Genomic DNA, 22844 nt, shown 5'->3' with positions numbered 1-22844 from the left:
CTTGTAGATGTGTGACGTATTATAAGCCTGTTTGCCGACAGTGGTCTATAGCAATCCCTACCCGAATGACCCACTATGATTGTATGTACCAAACTCTCGTGACTATTCTTACTCATTCATTGCATTTTACAGTAGCTTCCCCTGAACAACCACATGACCACTATGCCATGCGCAAGTAAGCCCATGGGAACTGAAGCCACGCCCCTAAGCGTATACCCAAAGTAGGCTACTTGACAAGTTCAGTCTCACTTTTGACGTTTGACGTGAACAACTACTAGCTGTACTCAAGATGAATCAGGTTGGTGGAAATGACTGACGCATTATACAACATTATTATCCTATTCTATCCATGAATGATACACTTGTATTTTGATTCTGAATTGATCTTTCATGTCTAAAATCCTGCCTATAAGTAATATTTACCTGGTAAGTTACCCTTGGTTGAAACCAAGTTATCACTTCTATACCAATGTCTTTGACAATTCACGATATGTGACATTATTGATACAATGAGACACAAGATAAGATCACTGGCTGTCTGAAACACTTGTTTCCGTGTTAGAAGAGACGGTGATTCGGTATCATATCCGACATGTTCAATAGTCAGAGTCGGGATAGGTTTGTTATGAATATGAAAGGCAAGATAAGAAATTAGACGTTAATATTTGTTGATGGGAATTCTTACCTTATACACTGTAAACTGCTTTATCAATCTAGATGTGAAACGGCATCAATAATGATTTAAAACACGATTTGTGTAACTATCGGTTGGAATGATGGGGTGGTTACAATGTGTGAGTTGGCTGATGGCGTCTCACAGTATCAACTCATGTTTTCAACCACTGGGTTGTCTTCTCTTGGCTGCGTCAAGGGCGGAACCAGCATCTTTATAAGGGAGGGGTCCAAAATATCGAAATTCATCTCTCTAAATAGTTTTACTGCCTACAATGTTGAGTGTCAGTAGATGTGGTTAAACAGATTCTAAAAAAACTTGGCTAAATACTTTTAATGATGCCTTAAATCTTCTTATAGGCATCATCCTGTATGTAAAGGTTCACCTTTCTAAGACGTGGGTCCTTGAGAATTAAATCTTTGAACGTTTTGTGAAATTTGATTTTTAAAATATTTTAGAGACAAACCAGCAATACAATTCTTATGATTTAAAAAATATGATCATAAGGAGAAACAAAACTGCCACACTTCAGCTTTCTCAGTCCGTCAGTTCAGGAAGAGGTGGTGTTTACTCGGTATTTAAGAGCATGGTCAAAACGCATACATCAAATCAAGGTTAAACTGTAACATATTGTGAAAAACGAAACTCCAACCAAATTTCATTACGTTGTGAACACACATGGCTGAGTAGTGGCGGAACTGAACATGACTGCACTGAACCCACACAGTTTCCCCTCCGAATCCTAACCACACAGTGCTCCATTCCACCACCCTTTGGCCAACATACACATACATACGGATTATTTACCGCGAAACCTAATTTAGAATCAATATAAACGTATATACATAATTACCATGTTTCAAAACACACATCCGTACAAAACTGTATGTCCTGTTTGTTTGGCCTATACAAGTTCAGTAGAGCGAGACCAAGTTCTGGCTGTTTATAAGAAAGAACATAGATTGCGCAAACCAAGAGAGGCGACATCGACAGCGGTTTTATAGTCAGTCCATTCACCCGTTGTTCGCGCATGGCAACGTTCGACCTGCGAAGTTGCAAGCGAATTTCTGTTTCAGTGCGTAGAATATCTTCTATATTGTATATACACAATGAACCGAATTATACATGTGTGTCTCGGTAACAACGCGCTGCATGCTTTACTGACACTTTTTACATTAGTCGTGATTACTTGAATACACTCCAGTTTGCAAGGGATCGATGTACGGTTCTCGGTAGGAAGTGACAACATGGAGTCGTGTGGTATATTCAGGTTTGCTTTATACAGGTAGATATATATACACACAAGGTCGACACATGGTGGTAGTGGTTGTTGTGATGGTGACCCGGATCACATAGACTAACCCTAGCTGGGCTAAGGGTAAGACCTTATTGCTCGTCTCTGGACCCTGTCTCTGGTAATAACAGTGAGTGAGTAAGGTTTTACACCGCTTTATGCAATATTCCAACAATATCATGGCGGGGTACACCAGAAATGGGCTTCACACATTGTACCCATGTTGGGAATCGAACCCGGGTCTTCTGCGTGACGAGCGAACGTTTTAACGTGTAGTTACATACGTGTAGTTGCACACTTCGTTCAGGATGGCTGACAGTCATGTACAATACAGTGGGGATTAACAATTGGGATCAGCATCTTATAAGTAATTGCAGTTAAGTGATTCTAGACATATACATGTCATGGCCATAGGGTAATTAGCCTTTGGAATTGAATGTTCTTTCAGGCAAAGGTTGTCACAAATCGGCCATGGCACTATTTATCAATGTGAGACTATCAGAAATCTGACGGCAAGCTAAAACACTCAAAAAATCAAAAACGCCATCATAAAATAACCAAATACAAACAGGCCACACTAAGTTAAACTCCCACCTACACCAAATTAAAAAAAAACAAAAAACCGGTAAATGCCCCCACTGCAACTTAAAAGAAACTCCTGAACGCGTAATACTATATCACACACATTACCAGCAACACAGAACAACACTCCAATCCACACTAAACTGCAACAATCAAATCACACTAGCAACGCTATTAAACCTCCCTAAAAGTCCCCCTAGGTTGCCTCACCTTTTCGGACATACCCTTTGCGACCAATCACTAAATGGCCTGGCGGGCTCGTGTGAGAAATACGCATTTGTCGGAAAGCGCACGTTAAATTCCCAATTTAAGTAAGTAAGTAAGCAAGCAAGTAGGTGCGTGCCATCAGACATTACGGTTCGCCAAACGATGTGTTCTGCAGGGACAGATTCTAAATAGGCCACGAGAAGGTGAGGTGAAACGTCGCGTCCAAGGCTACACTGCTAGCCCATTGAGATACCTTGCCGCCGTTTAACATGAATACCCCACTCAGACACTGACACCGAGCCGACCAGTTCTTGTTTTGCCCTTTAATGCCGAGCGCCAGACAGGTCGGGTCTCATGGTCTGGTGTCCCATTTGCAGTCCAGGCCTAGATCAGAGGTACTACGGAGGTTTGTGAAAATATGCGCGCTGTACAATACAATTTGCTTAAGCAAACCTACCAGGAATTTCAGTTGGTCCGTGTCTCGACAGCCTCAGGCAAGGCTGCAACGATGTTTTATGCGGAGTTTAACCACTGTACGTATCTTATGTCAATTACTGTCAGTAAATATTACCATATCGAATACATTGTACTGTTCGTCTTCCTCAGTACAACCAGGTAACTTGTCAAATAAATCGTCAAACTATTCTATCAGCTCGTTGCATATGCCAGGAGGGTATTAAGCTTATATTAGCTGAGGACTTGTTTTTCCGGAAGTGGGGCGGTCGGGTAGCCTTGCGGTTAAAGCGTTCGCTCGTCACGCCGAAGACCGGGTTCGATTCCCTACATGGGTACAATGTGTGAAGCCCATTTCCGGTTGTCCCCCGTCTCGATATTGCTGGAATATTGCTAAAAGCGGCGTAAAACCATACTCACTCACACACTTGCCGGAAGTCCGTGTCACTTCATATATTCCTTCATCACATAGAGTAAACATTTCAAACAATTCCACGAATTCCACGAATCCGCTGATCCTGAGTTCGAAGAATTTTTCATGATTAGTATCCTTGGTTTTTCGGCACCATATACCCGTGTCCATGGGATTCTCCTTGGTGAAATGTTATACATCAGATAAATGCATTAATTCCAGTTTCCTCCCACATGAGTGAGTGAGTGAATGAGCTTTGAACCGTATTCAAGTATGCCAGCTTAATGTGGTAGGAAAGCTCGAAACATGTCAGACGTTTACCAATTTTGTGAAACCCACAAGCATGAGTATGGTGCTGACAAACCTTGAAACATAACAGGGATTTGAACCCACAATCATAGGTTTATGGTGTGTCCAAGGGACGCAACGCTTCACAGCGAATTGCGGCGTCTTTGGCGTTGTTCATTCATTTTTCTCCTTTACTGTTTAATCATAGGTGAGTGGGATTGACAATTGTTTCAAAGCACTGACGGTTATCGACCGAGTAACTCATCGTTTAGACGAGAAATATGTTTTGGGGTCGTACTTGTTCCCCTCTAATAATGCTTGCTTATTATACCTTTTTTTTCTAGATCTTACTTTTCGTGTGTGCTCTAATGAGTTGTCTGTCCCTGTGTCATGGCTACGCGGCCGGTGCCCCAGCACAGGTGTGTGGCGACATGTTTCCTCATCATGGCCATGACTCCCAGCCTACACCGGCGCCATACACCATAAGTGTCGATACAATGAATTACCGTAGGGGACAAGATGTCAGGGGTATGTACACGCCATTTCTGGGTTGTATATTCAGACAGAATTGCTGTTTTAGAATTTGTTCTGGAACCATGTTTTGATTCTGGGGCAGGTGATATTGTTTTAAACATCGCCTTTACTACTCATGCACCATGCCCACACACGTCCATTTACAGGACGCCGTGATGAAGCTGCAATGTAACTTAATCACTCAAACCTGTATAATGCACAAACCAATCCTATAGCGTGGCAAGAGACATACCAAGACTTACATCCAATATATTAGTTGGCATTAATGCAACGTGCATTTTATCTTATGTTATCTTTATGTTATCTTTCAGTTACACTCACCGCCAACTCGCCGACTCAGTTCTTCTTCGAGGGTTTTTTCCTCCAGGCTCGTCGAGCAGATTGCCAAATGTTCGGCCAGGCAGTCGGCACCTTCAAACTTACCAATTCCACCGACAGTGAAGTGGCGCTGAAGACCTGTCAAGCGCCAAACGTAAATACTGCTTCGTAAACAGTTATAGGAACACGTCGAGCACTGATAACACACAACATTACCGTAATATAATAATCTTGCTGGGAACTATTTAACTTTCTGAGTCTTATGATTATTCTGTATCTTTCAATATACATTTGATTGCATACACATTCGTTCTATATGAGGAATGCATTATTCGTATTTCTATGAGAGTTCTTCAAAACCTACCTACACTCTTCAAAGAAAGAAACGCACAGGTAGATTTTTAGTAAATTTATTATACCTAATAAAGTCGATTTATCCCGCGATATGCCAAGGAGAGGCACGGGCCACCGAGCCGTGGATGCCCGTGCCTATAATAAAAACAGAAGATGAGATTGGGTTAAATGGCCGAGGGTGTGCATGTACTAGTGGGCTATTAAGGTGCTAATTGTGTATACCAAAATGCTACCGTTGCCATGGCCACTAGCGTGGCCAACGGCGATTCGCAGCTAGTGCTGCTGACCTGAGACTGCTACCGCTGTCCCGCCCCCACGGTAGCATATTTAAACGCTACCATTGCTTGGCAACTCCCACGCTGCCAAAAGCAGCTCCCCGCTGCTGGCCTAAGTCAGACTACCGCTGCCTGGCCCCAGGTAGCCGGCCAAAGCAGATCCCACTGCCTGGCCCCATTAGCAAAACCATTGTGCGACTACCGCCGCGGACCCAACTGTCAGCTACCGCTTGACAAGACGACTTCCGCCACCGGGCCCATATACGTGGCAATTGTTTGCCCCAACGTATGTTATTTTACGATTCCCCGGCTGAAAAGTCTGGAAAGACAAGGTTCCCACTGAGAAGCAGGTAACCTGAAGCACGAGTATTAATTTGGAAGCAAGTTAATTCGTTACTAGCAGTGTAGCCCTCAAGAACCCCGCCACAAAGCACCAGAGTGCTACCCCACACCCACGGCCACGCGATACGCGGAGATAGCATTGTTGCCCCGCTTGCCTATGTACTGAAAAGAAACACTAACCTGTGGAGATAACATCCTTACTGGTGCAAAACAAGAGCCAGGGCATGCAATAAATTGTCCGTAAACACACACAATCCTTTGTCACTGAGGTGGACGCCCTCCCAGGCGAACCATGTCTTGTCTGATGCCAGGATCTGGGGATGTGGCACCATTGTACCGCCGAGTTCTTTGACTCGGTTTGCCAGTCGGCGGTTGATATTCTTCCGCATCCCCTCGATCTTTAGTGGATCCCTGGCATCGTGCCAGTAGCGCCTGGGCAGAATTGAGGATACGATGATCTTGGTGTCAGGAAGCTGGAGTTGTATCCGAAGGATTGATGCCACCATGTAAAGGTAGAGTTGGCTGCCCTTGACGAGCACAGGTCGTTGGAGGTGAATGATGAGGGCTCTGGGGGTGCGCCGTGTCGCCTTGACCTGTGCATCCAGAATGGTGTCCAGCTCCTTCCACCTCATCCCCCCTCGTGCCAGCCATAGCATCCTCGGTTGGTTCGGACTGGTGCCCTTCAGGAGCAAGTACTGCCGTGCCCTGGCCATGTAGCTGGATCCCACCATCCAAACTGTAAACAATAAGAAGTGTAGTAAGTACCATGAAAAACTATTTGAATCAATTGTGTAACATTGAATTTGTTGGTAAGCGTATGTAAGCATTGTAGCAATCTGATTTCCACCTGCCGTATTTTTGTATGAGGTGTTCGGGCACCCCGTTCATGGCTGCTGATGTGGCTGCCCCAATGCGGAATGAGTGCGAAGAATAGCAAGCCGTGTTTATGTTGCTGTGTGCTAAGGCCTTTTTTAGGAGTGCCTGGAATTGGTACCTTGTAACGGGGGAATGGTCGAAATGAACGAATGCATGTTGTGGGCCGGAGGGGCGCGCCTCCAGGTAGTGGTTGATGGCGACTACCGGACATAGCGGATTACCTGGTATCGATGACATTGTAACTGTTGTCCCCATCCTGCACTGATCAGACTTTGAGTGTGGTAAATGGATTGAAAGCTGCTGGGGGTTGCCCGAGAAGCTTAAATTCTGGATGGCGCAACCTGTTTTTGAGGGTCCAGTTTGGACCAGTTCGCTAACCCTAAAGAAGCCGAAGAAGGCTGTGCAGTAGACTGCCTTGAACAGTCTGGCTTCATATGCTGATGAGCATACGTGAGGCAGATTGTTGGTTACTACCTGCAGCAGATCTGCAGTGATCGGTTTTCTGGTGTCTGGTCGGCCCGCTGATTTGTGTAAGCCTGTTAAAATCTTGCCTACCAGGAAATGGTTTGTACAGTCGGTGAGCCCGTAGAATTTGTGGTTTGAAGACAGCGCTGCAATGTAAGTCTTGACTGTGTTAGGGGTGTGGTGCGTGACTGACAGATAAGCAATAAAGTTTACGACCTGATCCAGCGGGACTGGCCACACCTCTTGTAGCTGGTGTGTGGACCTGGTGCAAGGCATTGATGCCTGTTTGGTAAGTGGCCCATGTATTTGTAGACAGAGATTGTTGTAGGAGTCTGCCGGCTTCCTGCCTCAGATCAGCCATATGTTGCACGGGATAGGTGTTGGGTTCTGGTCCGCGGCTGGTGCTGCCTCTCGGAAGCGTTTGAGCTGAAACCTCGAGAGAGCATCGGCAATAGTGTTAGCAGTGGAACATACATACTTTGCCTTAAACATAATATTATATAGGAGGCACTGCAGGATTAGGCGACGGAGTAGGCTCATCACTCTGGGGGCCTTGGTCGACTGTTTGTTGATTATTGCTACGACGGCTTGGTCGTTGCAGTAAAAGAGGACCTTTTTGTTTGCGAGTTGCTTGCCCCAAAGTTGGATGGCCAGTGTGATGGGGAACAGCTGCAGGAGCGTCAAGTCCCGTGTAGTTCCATCCGTCACCCACTGGGTTGGCCATGCGCCGTTATACCATTTGCCCTGCATGTAGGCCCCAAAGCCGGCACCACCCGTCTGAAAACAGCTGGAGGAAATTGCTGTCTACCCGTAGTTGGTCCTGAAACACTGAAATGCCGTTATAACTCGTAAGAAATGTTAACCACATTTGTAGGTTCTCCTTGACCCAGCTGGTAATCCTAATGTGGTGAAATGGTTGCTTACCTTTGCTAAGTAGATCGATTAGCCTTCGACTGAATGCCCTTGTCATTGGTATAGCCCTGCCCATAAAGTTAAGCTTGCCTATGAGGGACTGAAGGGCCCTTTTTGTGACCTTGATGTTACCTGTTGACAGGATGTCTTGGATTTCCCTTGTCGCCTCCTTGATCTTGGACTCTGGGATTCTGATCTGCATTGAATTGGTGTCGATTTCCAGCCCTAAGAATGTCAGTTTGGTCGTGGGGCCCACCGTCTTGTCGTGCGCAATAGGGACCCCAAGCTGTTCTAGTGTATTCACGCATCCGTTGAGGTTGTCTGAGCAGTGGCTGGTGCCTGCTGTGTGAGGAATGCATTATTCGTATTTCTATGAGAGTTCTTCAAAACCTACCTACACTTTTCAAAGAAAGAAACGCACAGGTCGATATATTTAATATCATAGATACAAATATGAATGTTTTTAGCTCGATAGTCACGTGTTGTCGTTTTACAAAGGAATTGAAAACTGTTCATTGTCATGTCACATAAGGCCACAAGGTTGCGCTGAACTCAGTATCTCGTGTGACCGCCCCGGGCAGCAATCATGGCTCTGCATCTCCTCGGCACTGACGGGATAAGTGTACGAATTCTGTCCTGCGGAATTCTGCGCCATTCTGCTTATGACGCGTTGGCCAGTGTCAGGGAGTGTCTGCGGCATGTTCTGACGTTCATCCAAGAGGTATTCGATTGGGTTGAGATCTGGAGATCTCGACGGCCAGGGCAAAATGTTGATGTTGGCATTATGTAGATATTCTACCGTGACATGAGCTGTCTGCGGTGGAGCGTTATCCTGTTGAAACAGCTCCCTCTGGCGGTCAATGGTTGGAAGATAAACACGTTGTCTTCCATCTCGCCGGTGAAGAAGAAATCGTGTTTCATCGCTAAACCACACTCGTCTCCAGTTTCTCAAATTCCAACACAAGCGTCGCTGTCGATGGATCTGTTGCAAAAACAGGGATGATAACTGGCCTTCTGGGTCGGATTCCAACCTCGCGAAGATGGTTCCTGACAGTCTGGTCCGATAATCTCCTCAAACCAGGGATGCGTCCTGCAGTCTCCGTAGCTGTGGCATTGACGTAGGTAGAACAGTCGTATGTAGCGATCCTGTGCAGGGGTGGTAACTCTTGGTCTTGAACTTTGTGTATCGCGATCGGTCACAAAGGCGGCAAATGGTGCTGCGGTGGACGTTGAAGTGGCGTGCAACAGAAGACTGCGATTCCGCTCTTTGGATATGTCCTATGGCTATGTTCCGACCGGCAGCGCTGAGTTTAGGCATTTTCGAACTTGAAAAATGATTGACAAATTTTTGGCTTAACGCACCTTTTTACAGCCACTACCACGAGTTACGAATGCCATAACTTGCACGGTCATTTTGCTTTACTGTTTTCCTCAATGGCATTTTTTAACAAGTGTGAAGACAATGCCGTTTAAGACATTGCAAATCGACAATGACTGCGTTTTGACGCACCATTTGTCGAATATCAGGCCACAACATTTTCAAATAACAATTTATATACCGGATTTTTTGTGAAGTCAGGTTCAATGAACTACCTACTACCTGTGCGTTTCTTTTTTTGAAGAGTGTATATTGTTTTTTCTGGTTCGTTCATGGTGGACATTGAATAGGTCAGAGAATAACCAGTCTCGATTTTCTGCCGAAACAAATTCCATTTAGCACAAAAGGCAAAGTAGAGGGTGAACATTACCGGCTCCATGCCATCTGTCGGCCGTCTGATTCAGCATACATCAACGTGTGTTTTTCAGGACGCCGTGAGTCACACTACCTCCGCCCACAAGACATCCAAGACTTTCATATGGAACAACTCTGAGGGTCAGGACGTGTTTTTCCAGTAAGCACTGCACGTGTACATACCCACATGCTTATATTGTATTGGAGGACCGTGTTTAGGATATGTAAACTGCGGGATAAGTTGTGTAGTTTCAATAGTGGGTCTGACAGAATGGGTTAATCTGTGAAAAGTTTTGCAATGAAACATTTATCTGTATTGACCACATTTTTCGTTAATTGCCAATAGGTTATTCTATTCATTTACAGGGCACTCAACATCGAGAGAAACATGTAAACATTGCCCATATATAACTATGATCCACACTCACCTAATGTACTACCTGGTTGAAGATCCCGATTAGAATTGGTCTTCATCAACCCATGCTTGCCGTAAGAGGCGACTAACAGATCGGGTGGTCAAGCTGGCTCTCTTGGGTGATGCACAATCTCATTAAAATCAGACCTCAGTTCTCGCTGCCGCTAAACAAAGAGCTGAGGACATCCCATTAGGGGTCACGTCAGAACGACCTTTCATCCGACGAATCAGAGCGTCGCTTACCAGTTTATGAAGGTGACAGTCGGATGAATTTCGATTTCTAATCATCCAACCTCGAACACAGGGTATTCCGAACGATAGTTACTGGTTTAACGACTGAATGTATACAATCTAGACCGTCTATTAGCCATTCCAGAATGTTCTTTTGTTCAGGTTTCAAATTTGTAATCGAGAATTTGTCAAAATATGTTTCGAAGCGTTGTCGCCAATTTGAAATTAGTGCCGTAAAGCACGAGAAAGCTGCCTTCTGATTGGTCATTTCATTGGTCGGTCAAAGTTCGCGCAAGGTCGTTCTGACGTGACCCGTAATGGGATGTCCTCAGATCTTTGTTTAGCGGTAGCGAGAACTAAGATCTTATTTTAATGAGATTGGGGTGATGCATGTCATCGTTTCCGTAGATCGATGCTCATTATATCAATCACTGGATTGTCTGGTCCAGACTAAATTATTTGCAGACCGCCGTTATAAAGCTGGATTAAAAAGTAACAGAAAGCCTAATTTACCCAAGTCACCAAACGTCAAACGTCACTATTGTACCTGCTTCACATGATAGGGACAATCACTACAGGTTTTAACCACTGACTCAAGACATTGATTATTAACGCCAGTTGTACAGCCTCACTCTGAGGCTCCAGATTCATATCATACGATGTATGTCCTTATTAATCTATCAGCTATAATTGATGCGACTTATCTGTTCAAGGGCGACGTTTGTCAACCACAAGCATACGTTCTGGTCCAACGTACAGAGTGTGGTTGTTCACGACCTGTCTCTGGGGGACCGCATTACCCATGCCCGTTGCGAGGGAAGGACCAAGCTGAACATGATGTCAACACACGTCACGGCATCGGGGGCCTCTGTATCTTGCAGTGTTCTGCTTGTCTCAGGGCTGGCTCTGTTCGCCAAAATCTAGCTCTCCTCCCAATATCTACCAGCTACAACACATGTATTATCCTCTATCACTTTTTGTTTATATTAAAATACTTTCTAAAGCCACCCACATCCATATCGTTGTGACCATCACTGAATGAAATATGACGTAAATATATGACATGTATTGATACATGACTAGTTGCCTTGAATATTTACAAACGTCAGGAACAAAATTCACAATAATCTTTTATAGCCGAGGATGCTTTTATCAAATGTAAATCAACATTGATTTAAATGGTTTTATATCTGTAAACATTGCCTTTTATATATTCACCAAGGTTTCAATAGCCTTGGGTCAAAATTTTGTAAATTTTCATTCTCATGTTTCCAGTTACATTTAAAGCGCCTTATATGTTCAACTGTACATATTTGACAATGGGGGACCATAATTTTAAGAAATGTGTTTTCATATATTTGGAATAAAATGTTTGATTTACACAATTATGAGTTTTTATTTCCATTCTTTGTTTTAACTACAGGATCGGAATAAAAAGGACTGGAATAAAATAATATTCTCTCAGGTTTGTCAACAAACGAAATAGTTAGATGTAATATTAATTTACTTTGCTACTTTCACGTATATATATATCCCCCCCCCCCCTCCCCCCGCTCGCCTGGGTTCCATAGATTTCATGTCTACGGGTTTCATTTCTAACCCGCATTTTTTCAACTGTCTCTTCCCATTCTCACGTTCTCAGGGAACAAATGTTTGCATCTGGCGGTAATTGATCATGTCATTTTGAAACATCCGACTTCTCCCGGACGAAAAGAAATACACAGCTAATCCATAAAGAATAGTACAATAGTATATATGAAAAAACAACTGAAATGGACGGGATATATTTAGATAAATATTTTGACATGTTCACACAACCAATACATTTCAATGTTCTTTTGTTGAAATGTTTCTGTTTCATACCTGAAATGTTTAAGTTGTCAGTTCAAAATATACATTTTCATGACTCTGAAGGTATACAGGTTAGGCTGGAGTATACTCACTAACAAAAGTGCTAAATTCTTTCATAATATCTAACCCTGCCATGACAACTGGATTCAATACATATGGACGCAATGTCTGTTCAGACACACACACACACACACACACACACACACACACACACACACACACACACACACACACACACACACACACACACACACACACACATATACGGGTCAGTCGTTCATGGCCAGTGAGCATGTTATATATATCCCAGGAGACTTTACAAAGACTTTTGAGACACCCTGATATCACTCAGTACGTCCGCGACGTTGTGTGTATGTTCTTTCTGTGGCCAGACTGTTTACAACTGATTACACCAAACCAACTCAGACCCCTGATATTTATGTGGACTGAATTCTCTGCTCGTAGGTTGAGCTTACATTCAGCAATGTGATGCAATAATCTTGATGGTTTTCAGAATGACCTTAGCCCAGATTTACCACAACTTCGAAATTAGCTAGATTCATCAAATGTCTCATTGATGATGTACCAACCAAACAGGATGTGATGAACATGATGCCAGTCATTCAGCGTCTTGTGGTCTTACTGCATCATTGGGCCAGTATCTGTACAAGAGTTGAAAGGTAGATCAATTGATTCTATTCCTCTACATCAGCTGCACTGTACCAGAGCTCACGTCAAGCTGGCCCCTATGGGCGACGAAGTCTGGAGGCCAACTGAAAGAGGATGGGTAATATCTGACAGTGTCATGAATACGACCCTTTGTGGACTACACTACCACAACCTTCTTCTCTAAGTCATGCCTAGAGCTTCTGAGATGTAGTTGTAAGTCTGAGAGGGCATTCAGAGCAGGGCGTGACTGTGTTATGCCACAAATGATAGCTGTTTGTTTGTTTGTTTGTTGTTTAACGCCGGACTCCAATTCCAGCTACATGCCGGCGGTCTGTAAATAATCGTGTGTGGACGTGACAATCCAGTGACTGACATCATGAGCATCGATCCACGCCATTGGGATCGATGACAACCAAATCAGCGAGTCTGAGCACCCGATCCCGCTAGTCGCTTCTTACGACAAGCTTAATTGCCTTTAATGGCAAGCATAGGTTGCTGAAGACCTATTCTACCCCGGATCTTCACGGGTAATATATAATTGGTTCCCCACTGTGCAAATCTTGTGGCAACTGTGATCACAGTAAATAGCCACTTACCAATCAAAACCATTAGCCACTTACAGCATATTTCAATAGATACGAATTTTGTTCTTTAAATATTCTGTTGATGTCATTGTATTCACCATATTGGGTATAGTTAATTGGCCTTCATGAAGGATGTTTTAAAGATCTGCCGAAAAAGCAAGAAATGCATATCTATACACCTACAACTGTGTCAACTTTCATGCTTTTATCACAAAGTGCACAATTGACCCAGTGTCCTTCACTAAACGGGTCCACTAATTTGCGTAGATCGATGCTCATGATGTCATTCACTGGATGGTCAGGTCCAGACTCGATTATTTACAATCCGCCGTCATATGGCTGGAATATTGCCTAGTGCGGCGTTAAACAAACAACAACAACAGCAAATGATTTTACTGCTCTTCGTTGACATGCAATGAATCTTGCTTTTCGGCTGTAATCCACTCGCAGTGTATGTATCAAAGTTGAAACATTTCACATGCGCATTGTGCAAATATTTAAACATAATTGTCTGTTCAATTCGAATTTGACAGTGTGCGAGTGAGTTGGGGTTAGCGTCGCAGGTGTTTCAGTAATACCTAGGTTTTGTTTACGGGAGAAAGTTCCAAACACAGGCAGGTCTTGTGCCGATGACAAAACTGTGAGCACCTGTGGGTGCTGATACACCATGGAGCACAATCTACGAGTGGGTCATCGTCGGATTCAGGCACGCTAAAGGTTCGAACCACTGCACAGCGGACTGCGGCTCAGATGACTGACATCAGTGCTGGGTCACCCATGGGTATGAGTGTTCATAATGAAATCCCTAAAAGATACAAACAAAAATCAATCTTGCGTTGTTTTCTAAATACCCCCATAACTATTTTTCTCGTAACACTGGTACACTCATTCACAAGTTCAACATACTGAAATATTACCGTACATGAACTCATTCCAAACGTTAATCGACATGAAACACCTACTCCGCGTGTCAGTTGGCAGCCCACGCCTGTAGAACTGATCATTCGATTGTCGACATCGCATGTATCATCAACCGATACACATTTAAATCAAACTATACGATTTGCTGTCTACTTTCTCTTACGTATATATACTGCAGGACGGAGTTTGATACAGAGCAATATTCGCTCACTATACTGTCAACTGGTTGGGTATTAAACACATTCAAAAACATTGTTTGCGTTAAACTTTTTAAGGATTGTGTTAATCCTAAACGGATCAATGGGTCGCGTGTTCTTATCGGAACAGGCCTTGGATGAAAACACACGAAATAGGCGAAGATCTCATAACATACCCAAATTCTCTGAATCAAAACACGCTGTAGTACGTTTGCATTACATACATAACTATATATGATATCTATATATGATGGACTGCTTATCAATCGGTCTGTCACCTTCATGAGGCGACGAGTGAGTGACCTGGTTATAACGCGTCTTAGAAGTGTCATCATAACACAATCATATATACTTCAGCAAAGAAAGTTTGAATCTAATACTGTCTTTAAGTGATCTCTCACTTAATCAATAATAATAATGAGAATGGTGATGATGGTGATGGTGAAGATGACATAGATGGTGCTGCTGCTGTTGCTGCTGCTGATGATGAAGAAGAACAAAAAGAAGTAGATGATGATGATAATGTTGTTATTTTTGCTTTAGTAAAAGCAGAAGCTGGCATAGGTCATTGGCTGTCGAGAGGTACATATTTGAAAGGTTCTAGCTCATTAAGACATTGTTGTATCAACCTTGGCGAAACTTCAAATCTAAAACGCGATGACATATTCATAAATGTTAAGTTATATTTACACTTTCAACATGTTTAGATTTTAAATACAATCCTCCAGTTATCTGAATGCTTTGAAAATGATGGGGCAGGACACATATTAATGTAGGATCTCATTACAGTGTAGAATTGCGGTTATTTTGTACACACATTTCACACGAAATTTGTACATTTCACGAACTGTCCTATCAACATTATACTACACCTTGTTTATGAGGTATATTTTAAATGAATTACCAAGATCATTATGTTTTATAAGATGATTCAACAATACCGCATCTGGTCAAACTGCGCGTTGTTTCTTTTGATTACATTATCGTGGGTAGATTTTCAATGTCAACTTCCACCGGATGCTGTTTCTCAAACCGTGTGACCTTGTGATGTCGTCTACATATACACACGACATGCTTCACAAAAGGTATACAGCTGACCAGTCTTACCATATCACAACACATGTGTCTGCATATAATAATTGGAAGTTTTATGTTGTCTTGGAGAGGTTTTAACATAAACTTGTTTGCTTGTTTTTAATCCCATTTTCCTGTAAATTGTGGAAATGAAATATGCTTAAACACGCATGTTTAAGCGTCACAGGATGTCGCAATACGGGGGAGTGGTGATAGAGTCTCACCACTGGGTGAAAGAGCCGCGGAGCGCCAGACACGGACAGTGTTGTTGTTCATCATGATGACTTTTGTACTTTGGCGTGTCTATTTTCACGATGGCGCAATATACTGCTATTCCATGACTTGTCAATATGTGCTTCTATCGGCGTTAGGTTACATTACAATTTGATACGAAGTGTGTTTGACGACGACAAAGTTGTTACTCGATCTATATAATCGTGTAGTTAAGCTTGATATCTCCCCATTCTCTCGAGAGACTTATTCTTAAATCAGTTTATGATTCACTGTGCGAGAATACAGACTGCCAAAGCTAACCAAAGCTAGCCGACATCTACTCTCAGCGAAATGTTTCAGGTACATGTTTTATGGTTATTTAAATGTAAGTGAAAAATATTCGTAAAAGCTATAACATATATCTAACTCACGTCAGTGTTTCGGCTGATTACTTAATGAGGTATTCTACAAACAACTCCGAGTCCAGTGCGACTAACTTACATTTGTTTTGTACATGAATTTATAGACCCGTGAATGCTGACTTGGGTGATGCATGTCATCGTATCCCAATTGCGTGGGTCGATGCTCATGATGTCAATCACTGGATTGTCTGGTCCAGACTCAATTATTTACAGACCGCCGTCTATAGCTGGATTGTTGCTGAGTGCGGCGTTAAACAACAAGCAAACATGAATTTATGTAATTGACATGAATATTGATGTTGTTTGTATATGTAAGACAAATAAAATAATTGGAACCCTAACCATATAGGTGTGACGTATGTCAACTCAGTGTTGTAATACTTAAAACAGTTACTTAGCAATACGTCAGGGCTGTGCTACTCTTGCCTGGTAACCATTAAGTCTGGACTGGTTGACCAGCTTAAACCTCATGACGTTGTTCTTCTAAGCACGGTTTGGCAATTTATCAGTAGAAACACTTGTTCCTCGAAGAGATGTCTCTTTTCTGTTTAACACGATGAAACCTCAATGCATTGTTTCGTGTATCTACACGTTTCTGTAATTTTGTCTTCGGACGGATTTGTTTGCCGTTTTTAGATCAGTAATATGGTCACATTTTAAATGATGAATCTATTTCAGATTGTTGCAGTTGTGTTGGCCATTTGTTCCCTGCATCTGACACAGGGATACAGCACCGGGCCTCCTCTGTCGGCGTGTGGAGACATGTTCCCTCACCACGGGGCTGATGCCCAGATGAGTGCCCCGCCCTATGTGATCACTGTTGACAACCCTAGCTACACACCCACCGACGACAACATTACCGGTGAGCGGTAGCCACTTTATCACCTATCATATACACTAATCTTGCCTAGTTAAGTTGATAGGACATTTTATTACACGCCATCCAGAGATTGTGTGTCTTATTGGCTAGTACACAGCTGTACGGTTATTTTTAAAATTCGGCATACAAAATCACCGTTGAAGTTGATCACCGTTGAAATCAATCTAATTAAAATCAGATCTTTGTACACGCTACGCCAACGCAAAGATCTGAGGGCATCCCATTAAGGGTTACGACAGAATGACCTTTCGCGAACATTGACCGACTAATGAAATGAGTAAGACGACGTCAACATTAACCAATCAATAAGCATAATTCTTGAGCTTTACGGTGCTAGTTCAAAATGGCGGCTTTCATTCTAAACGTTGCCTTGAGAAAAATTTTGAAAGAGCTCTCAATTCAAAATTTGAAAATTGAACAGAAGAAAATTCTGAAATGTCTAATAGATGGCCGAGATTGTATGGCAGTACTTCCCGCGTGCTATTGGAAAGTCTCATCCGTTTCAAATGTTTATCCAATTCAAGCGAGATATAGACGGTGATTTTGAAGGAAACAGTCGTACAGCGTTGACACTTTCAAGATAGGATAATTAGAGACCACTTCCAATCTCATCAAAATCAGGTCTGAGTTTTCGCTACCGCTAATCAAAGATCTGAGGACATCCCATTACGGGTCAGGTCAGCACGACCTTTCGCGAATTTTGACCGACCAATGAAATGACCGACAAGAAATCGACATTAGCCAATCAGAAGGCAGTTTTCTCGAGCTTTACGACACTACTTTCAAACTGGTTACTTCGCTTCGAAACATATTTTGACGTATTCTCAATTAAAAAAATTAAAACTGATAAGAAGAATATTCTGGAATGGCTTATAGATGACCTAGATTGTATTGATATGATCATAAAACCCGTAACTGTCGTTCGGAATACTCAATGTTAAATATTTCGTGGTTGCATGATTAGAAAACACTTTCATGATCTGGTAAGTGCTGATTGGTTGGATGATAGGTCGTTTTGACGTGACGCTTAATGCGATGTCCTCAGATCTTTGTTTAGCGACTGCTTTTAATGAGATTGAGACCACTTCGTACTTGCTGAAGGTCGGGTGAATGGTCGTGCTGACGTAAGCTGTGACAGGATGTCCTCAGATCTTTGTTTAGCGGTAGCGAGCACTGAGATCTATTTTTAATGAGATTGACAAGAGATTTGTTTGGGGTTCTTTTTCGTTTTATTTATTTGTTTTTTTGTTTGTTGTTGTTTACGCTTATTTTAAACCGTCAAACTTATACTTATGTCTAACGTATGATATTTACCATACAGAAATACACGAATGTAATACTTCTTTTATCATATAACATCATTCTAAAATGATCGACGTTTTGTCACTCCAAGAAGTAACTTTAGAAACCGTTTAATGGTTAAAATGAATACAATGTATGCGTGAACAGACCCGTTTATCATATAGCACCAAATTATTTACAGTCAGGGCTGTCTACAGAATGACCCACGCATCAGGAAACTCCCACCTAAACTTGTTGCAAATGTTAGTCAATCAGTTACTGATCAAGCAGACACTGCATCGATGTACGGGGCCCACAAGTAGTTCCTGCTCGCTGTACTCATTTGCATATTTCTCGGGTCGTGACATAAAATTTATCGCACTGGTTTTTCGCAAAGATAACACTAAACATTACATGATGTAATATTATAAAATATTATGGCCTACTGCATTATTTCATATAAAAACTCTTGTGTACATGTAGTCCCGCGAAATCAAGATGGCTAATTATATAAAATGTAATGATTTCATATGACACCGTCTACATTGTGGCTGATAATGATTGTTTCAGTTACCATATCAACAACGAACACGGATCATCCATACTTTCAAGGGTTTTTCCTCCAGGCACATAGCGCTGACTGCATGTCCTCAACCGTTGCCAGGGGTTTCTTTGTTGGCCCTTTGGACTCCAACACCCAGAGCATGACATGCATGGGGCCGATCTCAAATGTACGTATTGCAAATCAACGAATGACTGGGGGAAGCAATGTAGACGCTTATGTTATTTCAAGACGTAAGAACGTGTACATGATTGTTATTGTGGAATAAAGATACATATGAAACCTGAAGCATGGTTTTGCCACAACCACTGTCTGAATCCTCAGTGTTTTTCTCCTTTACGCTAATCTACATTTAAACTGGATTTTCTGCAATAACCTGAAAAGATAAGACACAACCTGCTAATATAACTAAAATGTGACCTTGCACCTGGTTCAGCCAGTTAGAGAGGTCACGGTTTGCTAAAACGCTGTTTTTGTATGTTTTAATCATGTGCTAAACATCCAAATTTCGCCAATAGTCTAATTGATCTTTATCAGTTTCTAGCAGTGCTTTATAAGACAATTAATGGTTTAAGAACATAGACTTGCTAATACTTTGACTCCCGTTCTGCACATCAATGTCAATACATTTTCTCTTATTTCCATAAAGTAACGTATATCTCCACAATCCGGATATCCAAGCATAATCAAAGCCTTGTTTAAACTAAAGCATTCTCACATGAGATGCAAAATTAACCCTACCATTATCATCTTTTGATAACAAACAAGTGGAAGTCCATTGGAATTCATGCGTATTAGCCTACACCAATACACTGAAATAATTAACACTTAGATGATAACAATGAAACTCACCAAGAACAGTATTAGAGGATGCTTTACTACTGATTAATCGATATCTCTTGAAAAAAATCTTTGGACTTTTTCTATACTTTCTCTGAATGAAGATCCCCAAATTTCATTTCCATAACGTCTGAAATGCGCCAGTTCTAACATTTTCCATACAAATACAAACATTGTTCATACCTATTCTTTAATTTACTACGGCAGTGAAGTACCTATTGCACTGTGCAACGTGTTTTACGTCCTGAAAGCGTTTCTTTTCCGTTAGAGGTTTTAACATGTTTAGAAGTTGGAACGACTCTTGCATGCTGCTGTAATCATCACAGCTAAATGAAGACATTGTTAAGAAATCGAGTATTCAAAAACATGTTTGGGCTGATGTCTATTATTTAATTTTACTTGTATGGTTGAAATGGAAACACTTGAGTGGTTAAAGTGACTGTTCCTGATATTGCAGAACGCTGTTTCCCACACCAGCCCCAGTAGGAAGACATCAGTCACTGTTACCTGGAGGAACCCCAATGGAGGAGACGTCTACTTTCAGTAAGTGCTGCATATCATCGGAGTGACTATTTCAGTTGGATCACGGTCCGAAATTGTCTCGGCCATACACAGCAGAGGTAGATCACGCGATCAAGGTCCACACCATCGGGTAGGATGACACACAATCTGCCAGGTCGCACATTGTAGTCTGCTTTCCTTTGGCAAACATAGGGTGCTGGAAACCTATTTTGGCTTAATGTTCACATGGATCCTTAGATCCTGAGATCCTGTGTTAAGTGTTTTTAGAGTATGCACAACTTGATGAGTTGTGTAACCTTCATCAACTAGTGTGCATAGTATCAACGATATCTGTTCGAGTGAAACCTACGTGTTTAGTAAATGTACTTAAAAATATATCCTCCTTTTAGTGAACTAGAAATAGGGACCCAGTTATGATTTCATCTCGACTGAGGTAATCTTGTGTCGTTTTCATTTCTTTTTATGAGTTTTCGCTTGCTAGAGACCCCACTGTCCCTGTCCAAAACACTTGCCCTGTTTCAGCGAAAGCCAATGTAGAGTTTGCAAAATACGTTAAATTATTATTTCTTGAAAATGCAGAGTATTCCTGCATATACAAGCCTCAGATGTGCGTGACTGTACCGTATATATGCGTGACTGTACCGTATATATATGCGTGACATACTGCTGTGAGAAAGGCAGAAGTCCGACCACTGTGAGTCAATAACTCGGGTATTAACACACACGAGGACAACATCTGATAAAGGATTGTTCTTACCAACATTTGTATAGGGGAAGGCAATTCTACCTATCTGCTCGTGTATCACATAACGGGTGGAATTAATAACCTGGATACCACCACGTGTGCGGGAAGTTGTGTATCTCGGGCTGTTCAGTTTTGAGGCAGTTCATGTCACAGCTCTGAACGTTCTAACATCCAATTCCGTGAGTACTCAGAAAATGATTTTTTTACAATTGCAGGGCAACCATAGTGAAGAGGCGCGACATCTTCTGGGCCAATGTGCAGAGTAACACTGTTTATGATTCAAGTCAGAATAGCACTAGAATGTACAGCTATTGTCCTGCCCGACAGACCATATCCGTCTATCCATATGGTTCAACAGCGACAAACCACGGTCAGGAGAGGGCTGTGTTGTTTCTTGCTTTCACTGCTCAATTACTGCGGCATTTCAATGCATAGGACAACACAAGGGCGGAGTGATATATCAACGTTAACAGTGTCATACAACTAAATCACCGATGCTAAACTGAAAGTAGATACAATCTCAAGAGACATTTTATTGATTTCATTTAGGATTACTGATCAAAACAAAACTACCTGTTATGTTTATATTATCTTACATTACAAGTTGATATTGAATGAACTGCATACTGGCGAAGATGAGGCAATAATCGACTGAACCCTTTGACTGAACAATCCAACCATTATCCACTTCTATCAAACAGATGTTTGCATCGTCACCTATTAATAGAAACAATTTATCAAATGTTATATGCGATCAATAAAGTTAGCTATATATTTTTATATCTTTTTTTATTGTCACCATGGACGTATTTGCTCCGTGGTTTGTAAACGCTGCAGGGAGTTGGCCATGCTCTATTTGCATGTCCATAGGGCGTACGGAGTAACTGACAAGAGAGCCCTGTCGTTGATGATTAGGATGAGATTTACCATTGATTCATGTATTAGGAATCCTCATTTAGATATAGCAAACAAGGGTCTCACTGATGCAGCTAGCAATCAGGAGATAACTGTACAGAATAAGCAAAACGCTTTGAAGGTCTACGTCCTTAAGCGCACTTTTAAGCTTATGTTGTCTTTAATATCTTAGGGGGCACGGGTGGCCCAGTCGTCTAAGGCGCCGCGATTCGCTGTGCAGAGTTGCGTCCCTTGGGCACGCCAGAAACCTATGATTGTTGGTTCGAATCCCGGTTCGCCCCGATTATGTTTCTAGGTTTGTCAGCACCATACCCGTGCTCGTGGGTTTCACCGAAGTGGTATACTGGAATACTGTTAAAAGCGGCGTTAAACGTCACTCACTCACTCACTTTAATATCTTATTTTAAAATAAGGTACGAGGGCTGGCTGAAAAGTTCTAAGCCTAAGTGGGATATCTCAATCGGATTGAAACAAATTTTTGCCACCAACAAGTACAATCATTTAATGAATCATAGACATAAGAACTGCAATTGTAGTGTTATTATTGTCTTTGTACCAGACCATCTTGTGAACCTACCCATTGAAATCACCAGAAATGGACAAAACTGGCTATAGGGCAGTCATCAACTTCAACACAGATACATGCTGACATGGCCTCCATGTTAGGGGATGATACCCCTTCCTTTTCTCTGTAGTGGGCTACGGAATTCAAGCGTGGCAGAGAGAGCCTTGGCGATGACCCGCGTCCAGGAAGGCCTCCAACAGCAAATATTCCGGAAAACATTACCCGGGTGCATGACATGGT

The 22844-nt window shown here is 42.3% G+C and overlaps 2 protein-coding genes across 2 annotated transcripts; both read left to right on the top strand.

Moving 5' to 3' along the window:
• The first annotated feature begins 157 nt into the window (after positions 1 to 157).
• On the top strand, positions 158 to 11710 carry LOC139480298 (putative defense protein 3). Its single transcript, XM_071263356.1, has 5 exons — positions 158 to 298; positions 4254 to 4437; positions 4755 to 4915; positions 9792 to 9877; positions 11077 to 11710. The coding sequence occupies exons 1-5, from the start codon at positions 290 to 292 to the stop codon at positions 11285 to 11287; spliced, it is 651 nt and encodes a 216-aa protein (XP_071119457.1). The 5' UTR covers positions 158 to 289; the 3' UTR covers positions 11288 to 11710.
• Positions 11711 to 16096: 4386 nt separating this feature from the next.
• Positions 16097 to 21871, top strand: LOC139480213 (putative defense protein). Its single transcript, XM_071263244.1, has 5 exons — positions 16097 to 16232; positions 16973 to 17156; positions 19026 to 19186; positions 20315 to 20400; positions 21340 to 21871. The coding sequence occupies exons 1-5, from the start codon at positions 16224 to 16226 to the stop codon at positions 21557 to 21559; spliced, it is 660 nt and encodes a 219-aa protein (XP_071119345.1). The 5' UTR covers positions 16097 to 16223; the 3' UTR covers positions 21560 to 21871.
• The last annotated feature ends 973 nt before the right edge of the window (positions 21872 to 22844 follow it).

This window comes from Haliotis cracherodii, unplaced genomic scaffold, assembly GCF_022045235.1.
Source record: "Haliotis cracherodii isolate W230 unplaced genomic scaffold, xgHalCrac1.p SCAF_4, whole genome shotgun sequence".
Lineage (NCBI taxonomy): Eukaryota > Metazoa > Mollusca > Gastropoda > Lepetellida > Haliotidae > Haliotis > Haliotis cracherodii.
The sequence above is the reverse complement of the archived record's forward strand: the minus strand, read 5'-3'. Positions and strand labels throughout refer to the sequence as shown.

What these genes read in the sequence shown, in the direction of transcription:
- LOC139480298 (XM_071263356.1), top strand. An exon ending in TAGGGGACAAGATGTCAGGG is followed by an intron (nt 4,438 to 4,754) that starts GTATGTACACGC and finishes GTTATCTTTCAG; the next exon opens with TTACACTCACCGCCAACTCG. An exon ending in GGTCAGGACGTGTTTTTCCA is followed by an intron (nt 9,878 to 11,076) that starts GTAAGCACTGCA and finishes TATCTGTTCAAG; the next exon opens with GGCGACGTTTGTCAACCACA.
- LOC139480213 (XM_071263244.1), top strand. An exon ending in GCATGGGGCCGATCTCAAAT is followed by an intron (nt 19,187 to 20,314) that starts GTACGTATTGCA and finishes CTGATATTGCAG; the next exon opens with AACGCTGTTTCCCACACCAG. An exon ending in GGAGGAGACGTCTACTTTCA is followed by an intron (nt 20,401 to 21,339) that starts GTAAGTGCTGCA and finishes TTACAATTGCAG; the next exon opens with GGCAACCATAGTGAAGAGGC.